The sequence below is a fragment of the Pelobates fuscus genome, chromosome 2 (genome assembly GCF_036172605.1).
Source record: "Pelobates fuscus isolate aPelFus1 chromosome 2, aPelFus1.pri, whole genome shotgun sequence".
Taxonomy (NCBI): domain Eukaryota; kingdom Metazoa; phylum Chordata; class Amphibia; order Anura; family Pelobatidae; genus Pelobates; species Pelobates fuscus.
In genome coordinates, this window is record NC_086318.1 from 303,334,364 (window position 1) to 303,360,137 (window position 25,774).

Genomic DNA, 25,774 nt, shown 5'->3' on the forward strand with positions numbered 1-25,774 from the left:
CGGAAAGGTTTTAAACTTAACTTTTCTCCCATGCTGTGCCAGGCTCACAACGGCTGGCTCCGACTCCATGGCCGAGATCAGCAATCTTGATGATCTCAGTCAATCCAAGTCTTTTCCATAGGAAAGCATTGGAAGGCTATTGCGCATGCGCGGCAAAACACGGCACTGCACCAATTAGCATCTTCTCACAGAGATGAATTGAATCAATGCATATCTATGGGGAACGTTCAGATTCTCCATGCGGAGAAGCACCTTATGTGCACCCGTATGAGTGACTGCCACAAGGGATGTTCATAGACACCAATGTAAAAACTGCCTTTTCTCTGAAAGACTATCGACACCAGCTTAGACTTGATGCAGTCTCAGACCCATGTAGGCAACTGTGCTATGTGCATGTGCTCTAACAGTATAGATCCTGCAAGGAAATGAGACTTATGAATATAGACGTTGCCATATCATGTAGGCATAAAGTCGGTCGAATCAGAGCTAGTGATGAAGTTGAAGATTAAAAAAACAGTTAGGATTTAAAAGGAATGTTTTAAAGACAGCTTCCTACCAGCCGGCAGTGTATGGTGGTTATAACTATTGCAATTTACTGAAGGGGCCTTGGTGCTTGATTCATTTCAACATTGTGCTAGTACAAAGCATTCACTGATTATTTTGCTCTTTGAGTCTAAATAAAAGAAAAAAATCACAGTGATGGATCAGTATCTAACTTAATGTCTAACTGAATATATTGAATTTGAATTTTCTGCAGAAAGGAATTCAGTAAATCGATTTGCATAGTAGCAGATGAAGTAAATCAATTAAATATTGGCAGCTGTTTGAAATTGGACAGGTGATCTGGGGATCTACAAGCAGACCTGCAATAGCTAAGAAAAAAAAGAATGTGACATATATATATATATATATATATATATATATATATATATATATATACTCTGTATGAAATCTATTTAATTGGTCCTCAGAAGCTCATTTTTTCAATATAAATATTCAGGACTGAAGCTTCTGATGAAACATTCTTTGCAATAATTTATTTCCTGTCATTTATTAAAACTGACTTCTGAAGGAACTAGCTCTGGATACTTTTAGGATTGCACACATGAAATAAAAAGTACTGGGAACTGATTAATTGTTTTAAACTTTTTTTTTTAATTATATCAAGAGTGTGGTGGATTCCACTTGAGGTTAAGTATTAAGTATTAATATGGGAATTTTTCTAGTTTAACCATAAGAAATTAAAATAAAAAAGCAGGCAGAATCTATTTTTACTTTCTTTATACATAGTGGAGAGTTAAACAAATCTTCAAAGAATTTGTGTCATGCGTTCCAGCGAAGGATAATTATTGCTTGAGATCTCAGAACTGACTATTGAATAATTTCATGGCTACGGTAACAATGTATGTTTAATTGTGTAAATTGATGCACTGTGTAATCTGAATAAAGATTCAAAAAGACATAATCAAAGAGACTTTAATTAGTCTGCACTACCTTGTCCTAATTCTTAACTCGGCTGTTATTTTGCAACTTAACCAATTCATCAAAGCTTCTATGAAACTTAGTTGTGTCAGGCTCTCTTGATACCTACATCCAGGTCAGTATAATAAAAGCATTCTGCAAAGGAAGATCAGCTGTAGCTAAAAAAAAACAAAAAAAAAAAAAACAGCTGTATAAAAACAAAAGCAATAGAAATGAGAGAAAGGGGATTTAAAGGGACACTGTATGCGCCATAACCACTTCAACAGACTGAAGGGGATATGGTGCCTGGAATTCACGAGCACAGTGCCTCACATTAATGTTAAACGGGTTTAATATATTTATACTCCATCTCACGCCCAGCTCTTGAGCCCCACAGGACACGAGGCAAACAAGGCATCTGCCTTGGGTGGCACTTTGCAGGGGGCGGCAAAAAAAGCCAACCCCAAACGCCCAGGCAGATCCCTTGCTTGCCTCGTGTCCTGTGGGGCTCAAGAGCTGGCTGGCTGGCCAATTTTGAGCCCTCCCGAGGCTGGGGGCAGGAAGCAGGCAGCGGGCAGCGAGGGAGCATACTCACCCGAGCTCTTCCTGCTCAGCTCCCTCTGCGCCGCTTAATAAAGCCGGTAGCCGGAATATGATGTGAGACCGGCTTGCGGCATCACTAAGCGGCACGCGAGGGAGCTGAGCAGGAAGATTAAATGTCCCTCGTCGCCTACTCAGCCTGTCCGCCCCCTGCCTGCCCGCCCAGCAGCCCTACTGGACAGGTAAGTAATCCACTCAAGCTCTCCCAGGGAGACTCGGTGGATTTAAAATAAGTGTTGGTGGTAATGTCTGTGTGTGTGTGTGTGTTTGTGAGTAAATGTGTGTGTGTCTGTGCGTGAATGAGTGTGTGTATCTGTGAGTGTGTGTCTGTGAGTAAATGTGTGTGTGTGTGTGTCTGTGAGTGAATGTGTGTGTGTGTCTATGTGTGTGTGTGTGTGTCTATAAGTGTGTGTCTAAGTGAATGTGTGTGTGTGTCTGTAAGTGTGTGTCTATGAGTGAATGTGTGTGTGTGTGTCTGTGAGTGAATGTGTATGTCAGTCAGTGAGTGTGTATGTGTCGGTCAGTGAGTGTGTATGTGTCGGTCAGTGAGTTTGTGCGTCCGTCAGTGCGTGTGTCTGTCAGTGAGAGTGTGCGTTTCTCAGTGTGTGCCCGAGTAATAGTGTGTGTCTGTCTATCAGTGTGTCAAATCAGTGAGTGTGTGTGTGTTTGTCATTGTTTGTCAGTGTATATGAGAGTGTGTGTCTGTCAGTGAGTGTATGCATCTATCAGTGAGTGTGTGCGTCTGTCAGTCAAACTGCGGCCTTGAATGGAAGGGGTGGGGAATATTTAAATTAACTGCTCACGTCATATCAGGGGTGGTGTGCCACGACAGGCTAAGAGGGTCATCAGTAGGACACTGTATCACTGCCATCAATTACTGGTGTTAACTGGTATAGTGTGGAGTATAACTTCATGCTTTGTCGTATCATAATAGGGGCCCAGGCTGCAAGCTTCCAGGGACTAAGCATCTATGTTAATGGTAAGTTAACCATTTACTAATGATGCAGGACAGAGCACCTGCGGACTCCAGGCATCATAACTACCTCGATGAGTTAAAGTATTTGTGGTGCCTATAGGGTCCCTTACACCATATAAGGGGAACAGAAGAACTACATTAAATGTTAAAAGTACACTCAAGGCACCAACTTATTGTAGTGGATCTGAGGCACAGAGATTGTCCCTGCAGGCTCAGTGTCTACATTGCTGCTAACTCCATCTCTAGCGCCTATCTATTGGACAGCCACTAAAGGAACTTCCTGGATACGGTCCTGCAACGATTGAATGGCAGACTTATGGCGTCTCCACGCTCTGCATGGAGATGTAGACACTCCCTATTGAGATGCACAGACTTAATGCATTTCTATATGGATATGCTTAGCTTTTGCCGCACATTCGCATTTGCTTTACAGTGCCTTGCTTCCCTATGGGAAACCATCTTAACCAGCAATGAGACCATCAAGCCAGGATAAATAAGGTATGTAAAACACTTTTTTCTTTTTTTGATAATCAATTTTTATTAGCAAGTGAATACAGTGAATTTAGGGCTTGCAGGCCCTCAGCAACCAAATAATGTTAGAATACAATAAAGTAGCATTATACAAAGATAATATGGATAGGTACAGATTCAAGTGCGCTTCCTGAGCCATTTTATAACAGGTAACATTGTACAGTTGTATTTACATCCCATAGTGGGAGTTGCAGAGTGTTGTCGCATCGATATGTCATGGAGCAGAGTGCATCCGATTAGAGCTAGAGCGGTGTGGACACAGTAGCGCCCATAGATACTCTAAGGCTGTGGTTCTGTGAGAGATAAGTATCTACAATAGTCGTCAATAAGTGTGGGTTTGTGATTCGTTGTGTAGGGTGGTGGCCCAACAAGGGGCCGTGTGTGTATAATGGTATAGTGTCGGCATGATACGAAGTATATAATGTAGCGGTGAGGAGAACAGTGGAATATGATCCGTATGTGTCTAGGATATAGTGCAGTCAATGTCCCCCCCATGATCCGGGCCCGCAAACGGTAACCCCGTCCGTAGGGCAATCGGTTTTGCTCGTCGTGACATTCCTATTGAGGTGTACTTGTTTGGGTGAGGACGTCAGGCTTGTGTCCTCCTCTAGTATGCGTGTTCCCTTCCAGGCTGGGTAGGTTAGCTAGCATCCAAGCTGTTTCTCTGGCTAGATATTACGTTGTCATGATGCAATATGACAGGGGTAATGGGTGAGAACAACCGCTAAGCTCCCTGCCTGGGTCACGCGTGCTCCAAGTTGTAAAACACTTTTTTCAACTTAGTTAAGGGGGGCCAGTAATTTAAATAGTTATGCACGACTACAGAATTCCTTTAATTATATATTGTGCAATATTAATCTAAAAATTACTATGAAGAATGACCTATATACTGGGTTGGAATTTCAGAGTAAGCACTTCTGAATATGTTTTCACTATAAACATGCTGCTATTGTTGCTAATAAAAATATTATTTTCTCACTGAAATGAATTAGAAGAGGGTATATGTGCAAAAGCGCTGATTGTGGCTTCTCACTCACTTGAAAATAGAATGAGCCACTTCAACAAATGAATACAAACAGCCACAAGAGGCTTCATTAAAAATGTGTATGTTCTGTTTCATTGACTTAAATGAGAAATACATACATATGTAAAATGTATCTATCGTGCATTACACAATAGATGGGCAATCCATTCTGGGGTCTTTTTAAAGACAATTATATATGAGATTTTCAAAAGACAAGGATACAGAAGGAAAAAATAAAATTGAAAATGGAATGGAATTGATTGACTCTAGACATATATATTTGGTACAGGGAAGAAAATCAAACAAATAAAAATTAACAAAATCAACTTAAACAGATACATTTGAAAATATAAAAATCTGTGAAATTACAATGGCAAAGAAAAGGTGGATATAAACAGGTGTGCATTGGTTTATTTTGTTTTTTTATAATTGCAGTTTGTATAGTTTCTGTTAACACTGGCCATCTGTATGACATTTGAGATTCCTGAATCTCATTGGATTATGATAGTAGATGTAACAAGACATATGAGGGCATTTGCCGACCTTGCGTGAGTGTCTAGTAATAATTAGTATACAAAAGGAGCTTAAGCTTCCAGAGTAGTCATTAGTTTACTGATGCTTTGCCAATTTAAAGGCTTGTAAAGGATCATGGGAGTTGCAAACTACAACAACTGGTAACTAAACTGGGAACATCTAGGAATCGTGGATGTGAATCAAAATAATATTAACTTTATAACTACATTATATTATAATAATGTTTCTGTTAATGCAGCCATGATGATTAAAAAGAAAGAAAGAAAGAAAGAAAGAAAGAAAACAAACTAAATGTGCAGTTAATTGCATACACGTTGTTGAGCTTTATTTATAAGACAAGGTATTCATTTGTGGCTGTTGCTTATATAATGAAATACCTCTCTAGTTCTATAAAAATGTACAAGTTATTTCTAAACAGTAAAATGTATATGTTCTCAAAAAATATTTTTAATAAATAAAATATTTTTAATAAATAATGTAATTGACTGAACACTAAAAAAGAGCTGCGAGTTGTTAGAAAAATGGGTAACATAATACATTTTCTTCAAAATATAACAAAATATTGTGGATGCCTCCACAAGTTAGTACATATGCAGCTATTATAGCCAAAGTGAACTAACTGCTGAAGTAAACATTTATCCTTCCAAAAGAAATCTATTTTGTACTACAAACAATTAAGAAAAAAAATAAAAATGTACATATCTTTTTATGCATAAATCTTTATTGAAATTTGCAATTTTTCATATCCTGAACAGAGAATAATTTCTAGACAGTCAAATGTTCCATAAAAAATAATAGTTCATATTTAGTGGTGTCGGGGGGTTGAACACCAAATTAGGAGCACTATAGCCCCGGATCATTTTTCCCCTCTCTGCAAGGCTGATGCTACCTTAAAATGTGCCCAGCCCGCCCATGTAGGATAGTGCCTCTATGGGCCATTGGGGAGATCAAAGAGAATACTCAAATAGCTGTTTCCGCTTTGTCATTCTTTTGAAAGATTTGATTTAATGAGATTGCAACAGGCTATTGTATCTCTGGTGTGTTTAGCAAACTGCTGTTAAGGCACTACTGTTACAGCCTTTACTTTGTAAGAAAGGCTTAAATAAAACTAAAAGGGGCATGTGATCAGACCAAGAGATAAAGCCAATTTTTGTGGAAGAAACTTTTGCATTGGTAGACATTCTATAAAAAAAAAAGTCAAAACAAGAAAATATATTATGCACTGTAGAGTGAAAAAAATGACAGGGTTATTCAGAATTATTGAGAATGTAAGGCGAATTCAAAGTGAATTTGAAATTTAAGGTTAAAATAGTCATAATAGAGAATGTATCTAAATTCACTATGCTGTTCATTCAACCACTCTGGCTTTAAATTTGAAATTCACTTGGAATGTTTGGCTTAATAAATAACCCTGTTAATCTCCTTGGATGGGATTGAAAACCTCTCCAGACATTGTATACATTATGCGACCTTATAAGGTCAGCAAATACTACCTTCATGAATCCTGTGAGAAAAAAAAGTACTGGTGTGGAATTAAACGCAAAATCAAAATGGAGGCTGTAGAACATACATATAGTATTAAGAAACCAATTTGAGTGAATTTGTCCAGACAACTGAAAATAACGTGTAATTGTCCATCAGGTGATATGTATATACGCACAACTTGTCTTATTGAATCTATTTGTTAGTCCACCTATTGTACATTGCCATTGAATATGTTGGTATTTCATAAATAACAATAATTATAATAACAAGGATTAAAAAAATATACATGAAAGGTAAAGATATTGTAACTGGGCTCATATATTTGGACTGAGCATCTCTGTCAGGTCAGCTTCCTCACTGCTACCAGGGGGCCATAGAGAATTCCAGTCCTCATTGCCAAAGCTAAACTGGGAATTCTGCAGACCTTTTCCATTGGTAAGAACTACCGTGGTTATAGTCCTTCCTCTGGATACCTTCTATCCTATATAGCAGCAATGATGATTCCCGCATTCCCCCACATTAGTCGAGACTGAAGGTAAGGTGTAAAATGAAAATGTTTATTACACACAGCACATCTATTTATACAGGACAAACGTGGATTCTCCTTCCAGAGAGCCATCCATACAATTCAATACAGGTCACAGTAATCCCATCCCTAGCACCACTCTGGTCCAAGCTAACGAGATAGATTCGACTCTGGCCATTCCGACATGGAGCCATGATGTACAAAAATCACCCTGAACCCTTTTCCCTGAACAGCACCCCACACATCATATCTCCCTGGAGAGCTCGTCATCCGGAGCTTTTATTGTCCAAAAAGTGCCTTGATCTGAGAATTCGTGCCCAAACGACAATGTGTTAAATTTTTATTGGGTCACAGTTATTCTCCGATACAGATAGGCATTCCAGACATGCAGCTGGTTAGTACTGATCTTAATACAAAGGGTTCCTGGAGTTCTGAGGAGAGAAGGGCCCTCAAGTCTTAGGTGTCCTCAGAAGCCGATTCACCTCCTCCATAGCCTCACTAAAGAGCTCTGTGGTTGTTGGGGGACTGAGCTTCACTGGATTACGGCACAGTTCAGATTATCCCTACAAGTTCCCCCCAGTGATTCAGGGTAACTCCTCAGAGTTACCCCATCTCTGGCTTGGAAGCAAAGTAAATGCCTGGGGGGTCTCACAGGGAAAACAGCCACGTAGTCTGTGGGCAGGAGACTAGCCTCCAAGCCCTTCCACGTGCCATGGACACGTGCGCTTCCATCAAAGATATGTACATCAAAATGATAATATTATACTTTATACCAGAAAACCATTGCAACTGTTGAAATCATGACATGACAGCATGCTTCAGAAAAACGAAATCTTTGTATTGAAATCCTAAGCCGTCACTGTTGTGGTTATGTAGTTTGGGATGTACCTTTAACTAGTACATGCTTGAATATTCTGTTTTTGCAAAAGAACATACAGACATTTTAACAAAACATGTGTACGAAATGTAAGTAAAACAACCTATATAGGCAGAGAATTCTACATCTTTATTGTTTGTACTCTAAAGAATCCTTTTCTCTGCTGTAGGTGAAATCACCTTTCTCAGATCATTGAACTAATTTTTATGTTGCAGCAGTTTTTAAGGTTTTTTTTTTTTCATGAATAAGTAAGAGGTGATGAAGTACCAGCAGCGGTTTGTAGAAACAAGGACAGCTGATGTTCTACCAGTGCACGTTCAATATTTAAATAGGACACATTCTGCTCTTAGTATATGACTGACCATGTCCAGAGCACTCCTACTACTTCCTAATGAAGAGGCGTTAGGATAGCTTGTCAAGTGTACAAGGGATAAGTTGCATGCTGACACCATTAAGACAAAACTTATGTTGTGAAAAAAAAGTTCATCTTTTTATATATAGTCATTATACTAAAATTAGAAAAGATAGAAATAACAATAATAAACACGTCTTCTTTTATTGTCGTCATTATACCCCTTTCTATCAACAACAACAAAATGTGAGCTTTGCATTTAATTACGAATAGGTCCTATGTTCTACAAGGATGGAGCATCTGTTTGTTCATTTTCATTGGATCGAGAGGACTAAAAATCAGATCCAAACCAATGAGCAAATACACAACTGCTGGGATTTTACTCTGTACCATTATGTACGTTTATATATGCAGAGTTCCTAATTTCCACGTACCACTAGCCACTGGCAAGTAATAATTTAGCCCTGGCAAGTAGAAATTCAAGGTAAGTGTGTCATGGACCTTCAAGGCTTGCAAATAAATTTTAAGGACATATTAGTAGCATAGGACTTGAAATTAGAGCATGTACTAAAAAGTCCTGTTTAGCAATAGTGTGTTGTTCTATGAAATTGCATAAATTGTTTTTGTTCTATAAAAAGTCAAGCACAGTTGGTCCTACCTGGAAAAACTGGAGGTTATCTACAAACAGTCAGCTATAAATTTTAGAACTCAGGAAAGTAGTCTGTATGAGCACATTGTGATCATATAATAGATAGATTTAATTCTTTAGGAGCACAATGTATAGCCATCTATGATCTGTCCCATGCTTTTATATTATTCAGTGAAATATTTTATTTTGTATAATATGCTATAAAACAATTATTCATTGGCTCTCTATCTGTCTGTCTGTCCATCCATCTGTCTGTCTGTCTATCTATCTATCTATCTATCTATCTATCTATCTATCGATCTATCTATCTCTCTCTCTCTCTATCCACACACCTACACAGAATCTGTTCCTTCAATATAGGTTTTATGAATAGTTTAATACAGGAGCTTAACTTGCTGCTAAACAGAGGCTGCAGTGGCTGAAATGAATGACAGACAGAGCAATCCATGGGTATGACTGTGCAAAAAGACCATCATGCTTTGTGTCTTGACATTTTTACTCGATGAGCCGACCAAATTCCAACCATTGTTACCCTGTTGCCTGGTAGAGCTGCAGTCTTTTTCTGGACTAAATCAAACTCTTTAGCCTTCAAGAGAAAGAAACTCAATACCTCGCATCAATGCAGCTGGGGGCGACGTATGCACAGAACAGACATCTGACCTATCAGGGATTGTTCTATTAACTATAGAGAGATCCCAAATATAACTGTGGCACATTGCAAAGATGACCACTGCTTCTACTGACAAGACATTGAATTAGTAAGTGGTGCACACTTTTCTACTGAGATTAACTTCAACCCATTGAATGCTGCATAAAAGTATAACAACATCAAAGTAGGACTACAGTTTAGGTTTTACCGGCACTAATAAACATTAATAGCACTACTAAACAGGAGATATTTATAGAGGATTTAATGGTGAATCTTTAATTAGACTTATAAAGGTTTGTATAATTAAACTTTATTGAACCCACTATAAAGATTGACTAGGAAGTAGACGTTATAGTCAGGACATCAAAATTATTTGATATAGTGTGAGAAAAGAGGTCTCCATATAAGTTAATAGGAACAAGCAAAGGTAAACTAAATGCACTAGTTAAAGGAATAACAGAGGTGATGTACACTTATCTTAAATAAAGGGCCATATTAAGAGAAATGTAAAAATATATGTATATAAAATTCCTATTTTTACTATTATTCATCTTTTAATGTATTACAAACTATAAACAATGGTGAGAGCACTCTGAAATTGTGTATAATATTACCCAAAATGTAGTCAATCAATCTGGAACAATAAAATAAGAAAGAAAGACATAGGGTAATATAGTTGAGATAAAACCATAAAATTACAGGTGTTGGTCTCACTCACATATATGGAGCCACTATAAAAGCTGGCTCAAACTTCAAGCTTTGAATCAGTGGAAAACAGGACTTCTTGTAGGAACTTCAATAGATTCTGTATCTGGTACCTCCAAATTCATTCAGGACGCCGAATGTAGGGGGTTACTGCGGCACTTTTGTGTCTGTATCCTCTTGGCTGGCTGCATGCATTCAGCTCTCCCTTGAGAAAGCATTGGATTGGCTGATATCGGCAAGGAGGCGAGATGGGGGCAGGCCAAATGCTGGCTTGGTCAATCAGCATCTCCTTATAGAGATGCATTGAATCAATGCTTCTCTATGAGGAAAGTTCAGGGTCTCCTTGCGTGGAGACGCTGAGTGGAATTGCTGCACATACAGTGGCTATCTGAGGAGTGGGCACTGGAGGAGTCCCTAGGGAGCAATGTAAACATTGTTTACTGCAAAAAGCCTAAATGGGAATGATTCTACTCACCAGAACAAATACAATAAGCTGTAGTTGTTCTGGTGACTATAGTGTCCCTTTAAATAATAATCAATATTAATTCTCACATTTCCTAGTGGATAAAAACTGCCAGGTTTCCCACATTTACCCTATAATAAAATATCACAATTTGATTAAATATAATATATAAACATGAGAATTAAATTGTATCTATTTTAAAATACACTTACCATTTAATTTATGTAGAATAAGGAATGGTGAAAATACATGTCAGCGATATAAAAGCTGTTAGCTCTGTACTAGCACAGTGGTAGTGGGGCACTACTGTGTGACTGAATTAGCATTCACATACAAAGCCTTAGATTTCAATTGAACATAGTCTCTCACAAAACATTGTTTCCTGTGATGATCTAATTATATTCTCAAACAATCTCAAGCATTTCATTTCAAAACCCCACAATTTGCATTTTTTTCTTTTGTCATATACGGTATATATATACAGTGAGGGGAAAAAGTATTTGATCCCCTGCTGATTTTGAACGTTTGCCCACTGACAAATAAATTATCAGTTTAAGCCTTTCCCCGCCCTGCCGAGCTCAGTCTGTACCGTGCCCTCGCCTTTCGTCAGATTTTGTTTTTGAGCTCAGGTTTTTAATTTTATTTTTTACAAGTTCGACGGGTATTATGGTTTTTATTTGGCCTTTTATGTTGCTGAAAAATAAAGATTTTAGAAAAAGAAGGCATCAAATAGTACGTTTTTTTTTTACAGGCACTTATTTTTTTGTTCCCCCTTATTATTTTTAGGGTGAGGGGGGTGGTAGGGGTTTATTATTTTTTGTTTTGGCTTGGGGACCCCTAGTCACCTTGGGGGGGGGGATATTTTCATTTAGGGCCCCCATATTTTCAGTTAGGGGCCTGGGGGAGGACAATAGGTTCCCCCCCTCACCCCCCATTTGTTATTTATGGCCCCGCCCCCACCGCTATGGGGTGGGGGCCGGGAGGGAGGACAATAGGTCCCCCCATTGTTATTTAGGGCCGATTCCTCGCAGTTCTCATGAGCATTGAAACTCCACTAGGTGAGATCTTGCATGGAGCACCAGACCGAGGGAGACACATTTAATTTATGTTTCTTCCATTTGCGAATAATCGCACCAACTGTTGTCACCTTCTCACCAAGCTGCTTGGCGATGGCCTTGTAGCCCATTCCAGCCTTGTGTAGGTCTACAATATTGTCCCTGACATCCTTGGATAGCTCTTTGGTCTTGGCCATGGTGGAGAGTTTGGAATCTGATTGATTGATTGCTTCTGTGGACAGGTGACTTTTATACAGGTAACAAGCTGAGATTAGGAGCACTACCTTTAAGAGAGTGCTACTAATCTCAGTTTGTTACCTGTATAAAAGACACATGGGAGCCAGAAATCTTGCTGATTGATAGGGGATCAAATACTTATTTCACTTATTGACCTGCAAATCAATTTATAACTTTTTTGACATGCCTTTTTTTTTATTTCATTTGTGTTATTCTGTCTCTCACTGTTAAAATATACCTACCATTAAAATTATAGACTGATCATTTCTTTGTCAGTGGGCAAATGTTCAAAATCAGCAGGGGATCATATACTTTTTCCCTCACTGTATATATTTAGTGGGCTGATCATGTATTAGAAATCCCATACTACAGTGTTCATGATGCAATCTGTACAATATTTCACTGTAACGAATATGTAAGAATGCATGGACCGCCTTCATGTAACCTGGGGGGCCCTATGGAGAGGAGGCGGACTGATCCCTGGTGACCCACTGATGCTATAAAGGTACACTTGTAAATGCAACCATAATTTTAATACCTAACAGTGATCTAACTCCAATGCCAGTAACTAACTCTAATCTCTAAACGTAAAGGATCACTCCAAGCACCATAACCACTGCAGCTTGCCGAAAACTCCTAAGCAGAAGCTTCCATTAGCTCTCCTAAGCTAAGCCATGGAATACAGTGCTAGCTCATTGGCTGAGAGCATCAGCTGATTGCTCTCAGCCAATCAACTTAGCCCTGCACAGCCAGGCTTCGCTCAAATTGAGACCTTCTACGCTCTTTTAAAGTAGTGCAGGCAAAGAGCTGAGAATGGGTGGACACAAGCACCCAGTTGCCCCCTGACATCATAACAACTGCAGCACACTATAGGGGTTATGGTGCTAGGATGGTCTTTTAAGATTTAACTGCAAAAGCTATCCCTTTTCCTAGATTGTCATCATAATGTATAACCCTAATTCAAAACCTTACCTTCTATCTTTTTTTTGTAATTAAGATGTTTATTAAAATGTTTGCTTAACAAGGTAATAGCAAGGCATCAGAAATATAAAATATAGAAAAAGATAGAATTATAAAAAATCTCCCAATGGAGAAGAATGGCAACAAGCAATTTAAGAACTAGGATGGTTCCCCCATGTGTGGGATCAGTGGTGGAACTAAAGTAGAGCGGGCCCTGGCACAAGATGGAAAAAAGGTAGATCCCCATCTGTTGCACAACTCCCACAATGCTTTGCCAGCAGGGGAGCAACTATTTGCCCATCCTTCCAGGGTTGTATTTAACATTTAGCAGTATTTGTATAATTGAATATGAGCATGTTTTTGTATGGAGTATATGTGTGTGTATGTAGAGGTGTATTTGTTTGTAGTATTGTGTTGAGTATTTTTTATGTACCTTTGCCATTTGAAAGCAGTGGTTTGCTTGTGTGTACTGTTTGCCTTTAAATGTAGGGATGTGTTTGTACACAGTGTACACACAGATATATAGGCACAGATAGATGCACTGACACACAGACACACTGACACACACAGATGCAGACACAGATACAACAGATAAACATACAGACACATATGCACACAGACACCGATACACATACAGACACAAATACACATACAGACACAGAAATAGACAAATACAGACACACATACAGGCACACATATACACATACAGACACACATACAGGCACACAGATACACAACATTTACACATTTTAAGCCACTCTCCTGTTTCCTACATTTTGGGTCAAGGAGGGCGGTTTCCCTGGGGTCCAGATGGCTGGCTCAGGCTTTTGGCAGTCAGACGATCTCCCACTTTGCTCTCCCTTCCCCCGGCAATCCTCCCTTCCGTCTCAGTGTTATCTGGGAGGAAGTGACTGGCCATCTCTTGCCATGCTTCTGAGATTATAGGGGCATGACTGCGCTATTAAAGGGCCACAGTGTTGACCGTGCCCCTCAGAACACATTTGCCATCAGATGGCCATAACTTCATGCGCCACCCAATGGGCCCCCTAAGAGTGTGGTTGTTCTACCACTGTATGGAATCCCTAATATATGGTGCAATGTTGGCCTTAAAGGGACACTTCAGTCACCATATCAACTTCAACTAACTTCACCTACTGATTTAAGCCAATCTGGAACTCCCATTGATAAAAAAAAGGTATGTTTCTTTTTCTTTTTTGTGGAGAGCTATTGATTCGCTTAGTGAGTCAGCTGACTACTCTAAGCCCATCAGCGGCATACATGGAAGGTGGCACTTTGTGCTTCCCATGAAACTAAAATTCAGATGCTGAATGCTGCCTGGATTACTTGCAGATCGGTGCTGGAGGCACATTTTGTGGCTAAACCATTCAAGAGCAGTGTGCTTCCTGGCAACATGACAACTTTATTTAGATGAAGATGTTAAGGTGACTGGAATGAGAGAAAGAGGAGAGGTAAGAGGGTGTGTTAAAAAAAATTGCGACGGCATATCCCAGCGAAACAAGCGGATAGCAGAATGCCCCCACCTCGAGCCACGCCACCATCCATGGAGTCCAGATTATAAGAGAGTGATCCGTAGTCTCATGGCTGCGGGCATTTTTTTCATTTTGAGTACATACAAAATCCTGGCCTCCACGTGAGTCTGTGCAAGGGGCTAACTCTGTCCATTAATGCAATCTCCTAACCATAACTCTTATCTGGAATATTATTCCTTGCAAAATTCATTAATATCAGTGCTATGACAACAAAGCTCCAAAGCATCCTTCTGCTTTTCGAGAAAGTATAAGCTAATTCAAATCATTTTAAGATGTTAATTATTGTTCTTTATGATATCTGTGTACCTAAAAATATAAACAAAACACATTAGTGATGGGCACCATAACTATGCTCCTGGCAAAGGGAATATTACAGAAGTTGCACCATTTATCCCGTTATTATGAAGGGTTCTATTTGTCCTGCTACATTTGTTATTATCCTTTGCTTTTACCTTCAGTACCCACTCATCTGTGTATGTCTCTGTGATACATATAATATGTCCCTTTAGAAATTTCACTTACAAAATGCATGATAATAATTCTCCTCTTTCTGATCTGAATACAGGTCAGACCTGATTCGCAAGGCCAATTCTATTAAGCAGTGATAGTGCTGATTCGGGCACTATCTAAAAGAATCTCCTTTAGCAGTAAATAGATTGAAGTCAATTACTGTCAAAAAGAAGAATCAATAAACCCACGAAAAGTACGAAAGCCAAAGTTCTTTTCATTAAATCTTTTATTTTCTGTGGTGGATAAATTTTTATGCAAAGAAACAGGTGATGTTATCTGAACTATACACATATATAATAATAAGGTAGTAATAATCCAATTTAGAATGACAGTTTAAAGTTGCAATCTAGACAAAGTGAATTACAGCAATCATTGCACAGTGCATAGAGGATGTCACTCAGACGTTACACTTTCAATTGCGGTTAGCTATATTTTAAAGATTTAAATTGTATTTGACCATATCATGTATATTTCAAGCGTGCGCTGTGCTTGCTGAGGATCGATCACCAGAGTCCCTAGACCCCAAACTCAGGATGACAGACAAGATGGTTACCAGGATTGGGAGGTATACTACAACACACCTTCCAACTGCCCCGATTATGGTGGAACAGTCCCAATTTTGTGTCCTGTCCTGCCTTCCCAGGGTTTGTTACCTGGTGTTCCACTTTTCCATTACTGTTGCCACTGTTGGGTGGCAACAGTGATGCAATTTGAATCACTGGACCGCCCCTTCATCACAATTTGGGGGTATGTCCTAAAATTAGTTTTTCACATGTGAGAATATGTAAGTATATACCAATTTTAGCATGGATATTTGTTTTAAATGCATAAGTGTATGCATGCTCAAAGGTACATAGTCCGATTCACAGAGTCTATGGCCTTAGGCCAGGTACTGGAACTGGGGTATTTATGCTGATTATATTATCAATCCCATGCTAAACTTTATGATGGATCCATAAAATCATGACATTCTTTTACCTTTATCCCTTTCTCTGACTCATCAGGAGTTATATTCAACCACCCAGTAGAACATCAATCCCAGCATCTACATTACATTATATCACACAAAGTGCACCATCAAATACACACATAATCCATACCCATGGGTCACTAGTTACCAAGATACAACACTACATACCATCCTACCAATTAAATACACAAAACACAGTTATTACCCACAAACATTCAACCAGACAGCACCCATATTCCATAGAACTGCCAAATGCTTTATCTAATTTTCCTACTAGCCCCCCTCATTCAGCAATAGTCATTCAGGGGAAATAACAATACACTGGTGAAGAGAAATAAATAAAAAGGAAATAGTCGTTTGAGGTGTGCCGAAACCGATGTATGCTGTAGGCCGGTAAATAAAGTGGGCTTACATAGAGAAAATATAGTTAATGGGAGTGGAGGGTGGGGCTGTTCGTCTAGACCAACGAAGGTAAGTGAGGGAAGAGGGGAGTCCCTTAAGTAGGTCTAAAGCCCCTCCCACAACGTCAGGCCATGCCTTCCAATATATAATGTGTATGCTTATAAATCGCTTTAAATAAAAAAAAAAAAAGCATGTAGTGTTTCTTATAGTTGAATAACCATTTCTACTTTAATAATGTAATTCTAGGAACATTTATTAAAGTTAATGTACACAATTTCTCAGGCATTATTCTTGCCAAGAAAAGTAACAAAAGTCTGCACTGTGCCTTTTGCTATGATTTTAGGATATAGTTCTACAAAAAGCAGAAACATTCACAAGGAGATTATACCCAATATTAAAATGTAGGCTTGATAAATCTCACATGCTAGAAACTGATAACTTTATTCTGCTTAGCAACTCTATAAATAATGACTTTTGTGTTAACTATTTTTATCACGATGCTTAGCCAGACTGAAAGAAATCACTAAAACTTAATGAACTGTCATTTTGGAAAACTGGACCATTAAATAAAACATTGAAAAACAACTATATCTTGTGGTTTGCTTTTGTCCTGTGATGCACAATTTTAGAGAGAAAAAAATATGAAGATATAAACTGTTCCCTACAAGAACAGCTAGAAACTTTTTCATATATTGTGTTCATTAATGAAAGAGAACAAAGCTTATAATTCACAGGGAGCTAAGATGGGGTGCTCAGTTTGGACATTTCATTTTATTTTTCAGACCTTACTAGCATACTTTTCTTGAATATCTGAGATAAGTAAACATAATCTAAAAATATGGGCAAGCAACATTGACCTTCTGGCTTAGCATTTAGCATTTGTGACAGGTTTCTTTGAAGGTTTGACTGAATTGCATATTTTTTTAATTTTACTGACATTTTTGAGCAGCGGAGAAAAAATTTACTTACCCCTGCTGCACTTCCATGTTTCGGCACGAGTGTTCAGGCATCTAACAGTGAAATTCTATATATGCATACATGTGCGCTTGGAATTTTCTCTATCAGTGCTATATGTATGTATTTGTCATAAGTACGGCACTTCAAGTGTTAAAGTGTTAAAGTGGCACTGTCACTGTCTGGGGACTTTGCCGAATTCGCAAAGATCCCCAATGGTGATATCGCGGCTGGGGGTCCGGTGGCTGGGGGATCCTCCACAAACAATGTCAATTCCCTGCAGCCATTAATGGTTATGGCTGTCGGGATTAACTCTGTAGCTCCGCCCTGAGTCTAAGAAAGTCAGGTGGAGGAGAGATACAGAGACAAAGTAGTCTCTACTTTGTCTCTGTATATCTCCTGACTGGGTTGGAATTTCAAATGAAGTATTTCATAAAGATAGAATCTTTATTTTTCAGGGGAGGTGACAGTGTGGCTATAAGGCCTACTCGGGCAAAATATTAATGAATATAAATAATTTTTAAAAAAAATTAAGTACTCCAAGTGTGTTTTATGTTTGACCACACTTTTTATTTAATGATGTATTGTGTTTGAAATGTTCTTTTTTATAAAAGTGTGAGCAGCAAATTACAATGTTACATGTTACACAACAAATTACAGAAATATTTCTGTCATTTCAAATTCCAGAAAAGTATAGATGGGTAAAAAGCTTGTGGAATTACAACTCTATGATATCACTGAGCAAATAATAACATAAAGTAAGAAGCAGGGCCTTTTTTACAGAGCAGCCGAGACCCATTTTTTCATGAACACATTAAACACAACTTTTTGTTCTTTTTCAAAGAATACTATATGGAGTTTCTGGGAGGAGAGATATTGTGGCCGTTATTGAGCATGTCCCATGCGTTAAATAACTCTGTTTTTGTGGGAAGCTTAGTTGTCTTCGGGTACAAAGCTCAACTTCAAGAGGAATGTATTATACAAAAGCAGTATATCGAGTGTACGTGCACAGGCCTTGATCTGATGCGTGATGGGTTCAAACACTGTAACCATGATTTCACAAAGAGCCTCAGAGCCAAATGCTATACCAGTTCTTCTGATAGAATAATACATTGAATCATTATTAGCCTCACTTACCTAATAACAAAAAAATGGATTTACTGCTATCTTAGTGCTGTCTACTACAGACAATTTGCATTCTTAGCGATCATGTTAATTACCAGTGTGTATTGTCTATTCCTCCTTGCGTAATTGCTGCCTATGATCCAGACGTCTAACCGCAAAAACACAATCTAAGAGAGTTTATTCATTGATTGGGGAGAGGCACCAGGAAACTCTGAGGACACATGTCCCCATGTCAGTGTCCAGCTGAGGTCCATTTGTTAAATGTCTTTTAGCCCTGCACTTGTTGGGTTTCCTGTTTTAATTTCACAAAGAAAAAGCACATTCAGAAGGGACAGTTCATTAATCACTTGTAAGCCACGTTTCTTTTTTTTTCTTTTTGCAACATAAATGGATGTGTCTCAGAGACTCCAACAAATATCCTTTGATTGCTGGGAAGTCATTCAATCACTGCTGGAAAGTAATAGCTTTAAACATGCAAAGAAAAAAAGGCAGGAGAGCACTGATCTTGAGAGAGAAACGGTGACCTCTTAAGTGAAATAGTGAAAATATCACCATGGTTTCTATGACCTATTTTATTTATACAGGGCACACAATGTGGGGCTCTCTAGACATTCCTGAGTAACAACTTCCATGATCCACCCACAATCTATGACTGGCAATATATTAATCACTGCTTTAGGGGCAAGAGCATCTTAAATGCTAGGTGTGTCTTGTCAAATCAAAGGTCATGAGAGTGAGTGCATTGACTTCTTGTATGAGTTCTACAGATACCTAACTCTTTGAGTACTTTAGATACCTAACTCTTTGAGTACTTTAGATACCTAACTCTTTGAGTACTTTAGATACCTAACTCTTTGAGTACTTTAGATACCTAACTCTTTGAGTACTTTGGGTAAAAGTATATGGCTGCACCGCTACACTGTCATAAATCAAAAGAAGGTCTGGGGGTGCAAGCTGAATTGCTTTATTATTTTTAATTTAAAAAAAAATATATATATATATTCCATTCTACAGGAGTCTATTATCCTATCTTTATTCTTTGTACTGTTATATTATACCCTAGCCCTGATTCCTAAAAGAAATCAAGTTGACTCCTAAATAATTATTTCCAACCCTTTCCTTGAGAAACGAAACATTTGTCAACTGATAGGCTAGAATGGCGTTGCAGGTTCTTACTTCTTTTGTCCTGAACCAACAAACTAAGGCAGTGATGTCTAACCTTGGCACCCTGACCGGTTACAAAAATTCTCAATGAAGCTCAGCACACCCTTGGCCTTTAAACTGATAAGCATCATGGGAAACATGAGAAGATGTATCAAAAGGCTATGTTCGGAGAAATAGTACAAAGAACTAATAGTATGCAATCCCCATGGAAACCGAGAGTCACTCACATTCCACTGCTGGTTCCGCCTCTTTTACATCTTTGCACCACTTTTCAGAACACTTTCACAAATCTCCCACATGGCTTGCAAACATAAGGCATCACACAGGACTAGAGAACACAATATGTTCTTCTGCTCAATTCTCAGGGGTCCCTACCGTCAGCACAGCAAGCGAAAGGTGTAGTGTTAGACCATTTAAGGCAGCAGTGCCTGACACCATTCCTTTTATAAAAGTGATTGTCCTCTCTAGTCTGTCTTGTGTCTTTTATGTATGTATGATACTTTTACTACTATAGGCATCATTAAAAAATTTATGTATCTAAAAATTGATATGAAAGTAAGCCTGCCAGGTGTGCTCTTTGTAAATAAGGGCCTCCAGTTGGACAGTACTGCTCAAGATTTACCCTTTAAGCTTCTGGTAGAAACCTTATTACCTCCTCGATTATGAAAACTGTTATTTCTCTTCTTTTCCTTGCCAATGTCATCCTATAAAGCTATTCACTCTTTGTCCCTTTTCAGACTGGCCCATATTTTAAATACAGATTTGTATTTTCTTCAGTCATTTTAACTGAGTACCTTAATTTCTAAAAAATGTGTGTATACACTGTAAAGCATAAAAAAAATGATTTCTGCAAAAAATGGACTTTCAAAACAATGATGTGCATGTTCCCCACTATTTATACCTAGAACAATACTCGGAAATTAAATTAGGTTTATTTCCACATTTCACAATTTTAAATGCAAATATCTGTAGACATTTGTGCGTCTAGAAAAATGAGGCCCATAAATCTGCTCAGATGATACTATTTTATAAATTCTCCTTTAAATTTTTCATTGCACATCTGAAGGCACCATACTACTGCAAGTGACATCTTACGGAAGTATTTGTGTAAATCAATGGAAACTGTTACAGGAATTTTCATATGCAAGTGAAAATAAGCTGCCAGTAGCAAGTGTTTTGCGATCATTTTATTAATTCAATGAGATGCATGTCACAGCTGTATTACACGTGTGCGTCATTGTATATACTATGAAATATTACTGTGAATATATATGTGCAAATATGAAATAAAAAGATACTAAACTCAAAGCTCATGATGCTACTGCAAACCGGTAGACACGCAGCAGTAAACAGATAATCCCAGACCAGGAAGAGGCTCCCCCAACCAGAGGCCTTTTAGTCTGATATGTGGTAGCTGATCTTTTTCAATAGACAAACGCCAATCCAGCAGGGCGTTATGTGATGTGTAATTCACCTCCTATCGGCAGATAGATCTGATAAGTAGAAGTGCTGGATAATCGCTCAGCAGCATTCAATAAAATACAGTAAATGTATTTACAATCTACGGGTACGGCATTCACCTGAACAACTAACTACACATGCCAGACTGGGGAGGTAGGTAATGCATCCTGCCCAGACCATAGAAATATTCATACAGGCAAAGGTAGAAGTAGAGATTAGAGTGTACAGGGCAGGCTCATTGCTACAGCATTTTTTGAAAATTTCTGCAGTTTTCACAAAAGGTATGCATGGAAAAAGGGGACATCTTTGCACCATAATCTAAGCAATGAGCATAGGCTGTTAGTATTCTTGGTGACGGCACTTAATTCGGTCTAGAACAGGGATAGGCAACCTTCGGCTCTCCAGATGTTGTGGACTACATCCCCCATAATGCTCTTACACACATAATGCTGGCAAAGCATCATGGGAGGTGTAGTCCAAAACATCTGCAGAGCCGAAGGTTGCCTATCCCTGGTCTAGAAGAAATCAGCTTGTAGTGAATCATATTATATAGCGGCTCTCACTGAGAATCTTGCCAGGTATCCATGATCCTGTAAGTGATGCCTAACTTTTACTTCCATTACATTTGGGTGCCCAAAAGATAGATCCCCTCGATGTTGTAGAACTACAACTCCCATGATTCTATGCCTGTCTTTGCATGCCTTTAGAATGACAAGGCATCATGGAAGTTGTAGTCTTAAAACATCTGGGGATCACCTTTTGGGCACCACTGCATTATGCTCTCTCAAACAAACAAATGGGAATCGCAATTATACGAGGATCAAAGTGAGATAAATTGAAGAAAGTCGCAAGTCCATTAAGTTCAAACTCGCACGCAGCTGTTGACCCCCCCCCCTCCCCCCCCCCTCCCCCCCCCCCAAAAAAAAGTAAAATATCCCAATTCATTGTATTTCCAGAAGTGTGGTAATAGGAAAAAAATACTTTCTGCCTTCAAGGTGAATGAAAATCAGATTTCTCTTTAGATCAACAAGCTGAATTGGAGAATAGTCTGTTACAGATTTTGAAGTGATCAAAATAGGAACAATTCACTGACGAAAATCTTTACATTTTACATTTCAGGTAAGAAATAGCCAGGTGCATGCTACAACTATTTAATGAGATCTGTGTTAGTATAGACAGTATTTGAATCACTTGTTGTTTTAGATACAAGGTCATACAATAGCTCAATGATCAGTACTACATTCAAGACACATATAACATTCTTAAAATAAGGAGTTGATTTTCAGAAGCTGAAAAAGATGCAGAGGTTTACTCACTAAACAATAAATTACTGTGAACTGAAATACAAACTGCAAAATGTAGCCTAAAGTAGCTAAGCCATACCCATAGAAGTGTTGTAATAAAAATCCCGGTTTGGCTAATTGAACTAACATTTGCCATTCAGGTTTCAATTCTCTACAATGCAGTATTTAGTACATAAACCCCTGCAGTGTTTCACACATCTACTCAATACAAAGTGAACCCCAACAATACAATTGTCTCTCCTACGATGTGTGAAACAGAAATGGCCAAATACCATAATGCTAACAAAATTAATTTTTTTTTATTTTACATTAGAAAATAGCGTTGATATTTATTCATCAGAATAGGCGTCAAAACATTACACAGTTCTACAAGCAATAACTGACAGACAACATTCTACTGTAACAATACCAGCATGTTTACTTCTTAAGGCTGATTTAATGTATTTTCTCAATATCACAGTGAATTGTGTGTGTGCAGCACAATTTCAATAGCCACACAGTATTAAATGAAGGATTCCCATAACACAAGCCTGACATAACACTTCCTATACAGCTAGTAAATTAAATGACAGCAGCACATACAAAGAAATGGGACTATTTCACAACTTACAAGAGGAAGACAGCTGTGACATAGCTTCTCGTAAACATTTGGGTATTTAACTGCTAACAAGTGAATTTACTAAATGTTGATAAAAAATTGTTTTGTTAGAAAAGTATTAGAATTGACACATTTTTCCAGCTATTTCAGCCTTAATGTTGCAAATACATATTCCCTTTCACCACAATTCTAAAGCCCTTGGCGTGCAGAAGGAATGAACACGCAATGTACTTCATGCACACTGATACTGGGAAAAATGTCTGCCAATATTAAAGGTTTTTAAAATGTTTTAAGGCAGCTCTTTTCTAATAAACATAAATATATTAGTGTTTTTATGTTATTTACTGATGCTCTCGAGTCTTCTAATGTTAGACGTACATAGTTATTTTTATATAATTGGTACAGTGATAATGGAGCCATATTAATTTATTAATTACTCCAAGAGGTCAACTTAGGCCACAGGGTGCCTCAGGTTCTATACACTAGAGCCTTCCATTTTGCTACATGGTTTTTATATTAGTATGGAATTGGTATTCTGGAGACCTGTTGCTGTGACACACACTGATTGTAGGAAAAGTTAATGGAGAATAAAGGGGTAAGGTAGCTGACATCTCTGGTGACAACTAAAAGCAGTCTGTGGTAGAAGAGAGCTTTCTTGCTTATAGACAAGAAAGGACAAAAAAAATGTCAAACTGTTTAGTGTAGGCTTCTAATCTCTTGCTATAATGTGTCCTGCTTCACAACATTATTTGATGAGCAGCCTATGACTTTTTTGCATAGAGAGTAACAGCAACCTGTGGCCTCCAAGCTGTTGGGTTACATTATTGGCCCTGACTACCAGATGTTAGGTAAGAATAGTGGGATTCTAAAAAATATTTTTTTAAAAAATTTAAAAAAAAAACGACTATATGATAGCTTATGTCTCAATATGGCAGTATTATTAGTATCAACCATATTGGATGTTCTTGGCTTCTGATATGAATTATGAAATACCTTAAATGCCACAGGTGCCAGGGGCATAAAGCTGGGCACAGCACCACATTACTTATGAACAATAATTCTAAGATCATATCACTTAAAGAGCTTATGGAACTTATTTTTCAAGCATATTTTAGAAAGGAGTGATAAAAAGGTGCACATTTCTGATCAGGTAGCCTAATACTCCTCTCAGATAAACAAATATGTCTCTTATATTCCAACTGCAACATGGGCAATAAATATTATTCTAGGCCTACATAGGTTAAACATTAAAAAAACACTTTTCAAATGTAACTCAACTTGCCTAAACTCAGACAATCATCCAATCAGTTATCTTATAATTAGCAAAGGGTTCTAAACTTGACCAATTTATTGGAATTGAAAGTATAAAGATTCTGAGGATGAGTTAATGTTTACTGCATTTTCAATTTGCCATTACATCAAAACCTGACAGCAGAAGATACAGACCTGGCAATGACCATGTGTAAAGAGAGCATTATACAGCATACTATGCCTGCATAGTTTTAGAAGCATAGTTTTGTGCAATTGATTATGTATTTCTGCCACTGATTCTGGTGTCTCCAGTAATGCATTGACAGGTAACATTTACAAGGACCGGTAACATTTACTAATCATCAGTGCATAAATAGAGGAAAATATCGACCACAAATGACATTAGTTTTAAGAAGAATATGAACCTTAATAGTGGGCATGTCTGGTAACAACAAGTTCTTTCCATTGATAAATCTGGCGCAATTTTTCCCATGAAAAAAGTTGCCCGCTGAGATCAAGACTTGACCCATCATAGGGACTCACCTGTTAAATACTTTCTTCAGCCTCTGCAGAGGTCCAGAGCTGGTGGAGATGTTCTCAGCTGGCATGTTCTCGATGGTGGACACGACATGGTTGTTCTGCTCGGGAATCATTGCTGGTCCTGGTCTAGAGGGCAAGGCGCATCTTCTGATTTTCCCAGGAGAGAGCCCAAAAAACCTGCACTAGGAGACTGGGCACCTGCTGCAGGACTGTCTGGGGAGGATTCCTCAACTACCTAAAGGAGCTAGAGCAAGGACAATGAGGACCAACACCAAGAGCCACAGGTCCAGCAACCTGCCCAAAACAAGTCCCTCACTTGAGATCCAGAGCTCAGAGCTTCTCCAGTCCGGCCAGCCAGAGCACAATACAGTGAGCTGGTTCCCTGATCCTTGGACCACTCAGCCGGACAACTCTGACCAGAGACAGGTACTGACCGCCGGCTGCAGTCCGAGATGAGTGCAGTGTGTGTGGCCGGAGAGAGCCCCTGGGTGAGCGGGAGAGAGAGAGAGAGAGAGAGAGAGAGAGAGAGGGAGGGAGAGCTAGATGGAGGGAGGGAGGGAGGGATGGAGAGGGGGGTGCTGCAGGATCTGCAAGGATGCGCGGCTGGTGGGCTGTGCTACCCTCATCAAAAGATTGGCATGTTCTGCCCTACGTCCACCGCCAGAGAGCGCAAACTCGGGGTTCTCTGCTCTCCCCTCCAAAGCTGGCCACTAATGTCTACCGTACAGCATGCTGGGACTTGTAGGTTCGCCCCCTCTATTACTCCCCCCATTACCTGCAACTGAGCTTAGGTTTCAGCCGAGGCGGTAGCTGGACAGCAACACCCCTCTCTCTCTGTCTATGTGATGCAGGAGTGGGTGC

The 25,774-nt window shown here is 38.8% G+C and overlaps 1 protein-coding gene across 1 annotated transcript in view; it reads right to left on the minus strand.

The window, feature by feature from the left end:
- Positions 1-25,533, minus strand: part of SLC35F1 (solute carrier family 35 member F1) — a 427,384-nt gene extending 401,851 nt beyond the window's left edge. Inside the window, exon 1 of the mRNA XM_063443481.1 lies at positions 24,917-25,533. Coding sequence (XP_063299551.1) covers positions 24,917-25,026 — 110 coding nt within the window. The 5' untranslated portion in view covers positions 25,027-25,533. The remainder of the gene's footprint in view (positions 1-24,916) is intronic.
- Positions 25,534-25,774: the final 241 nt, after the last annotated feature.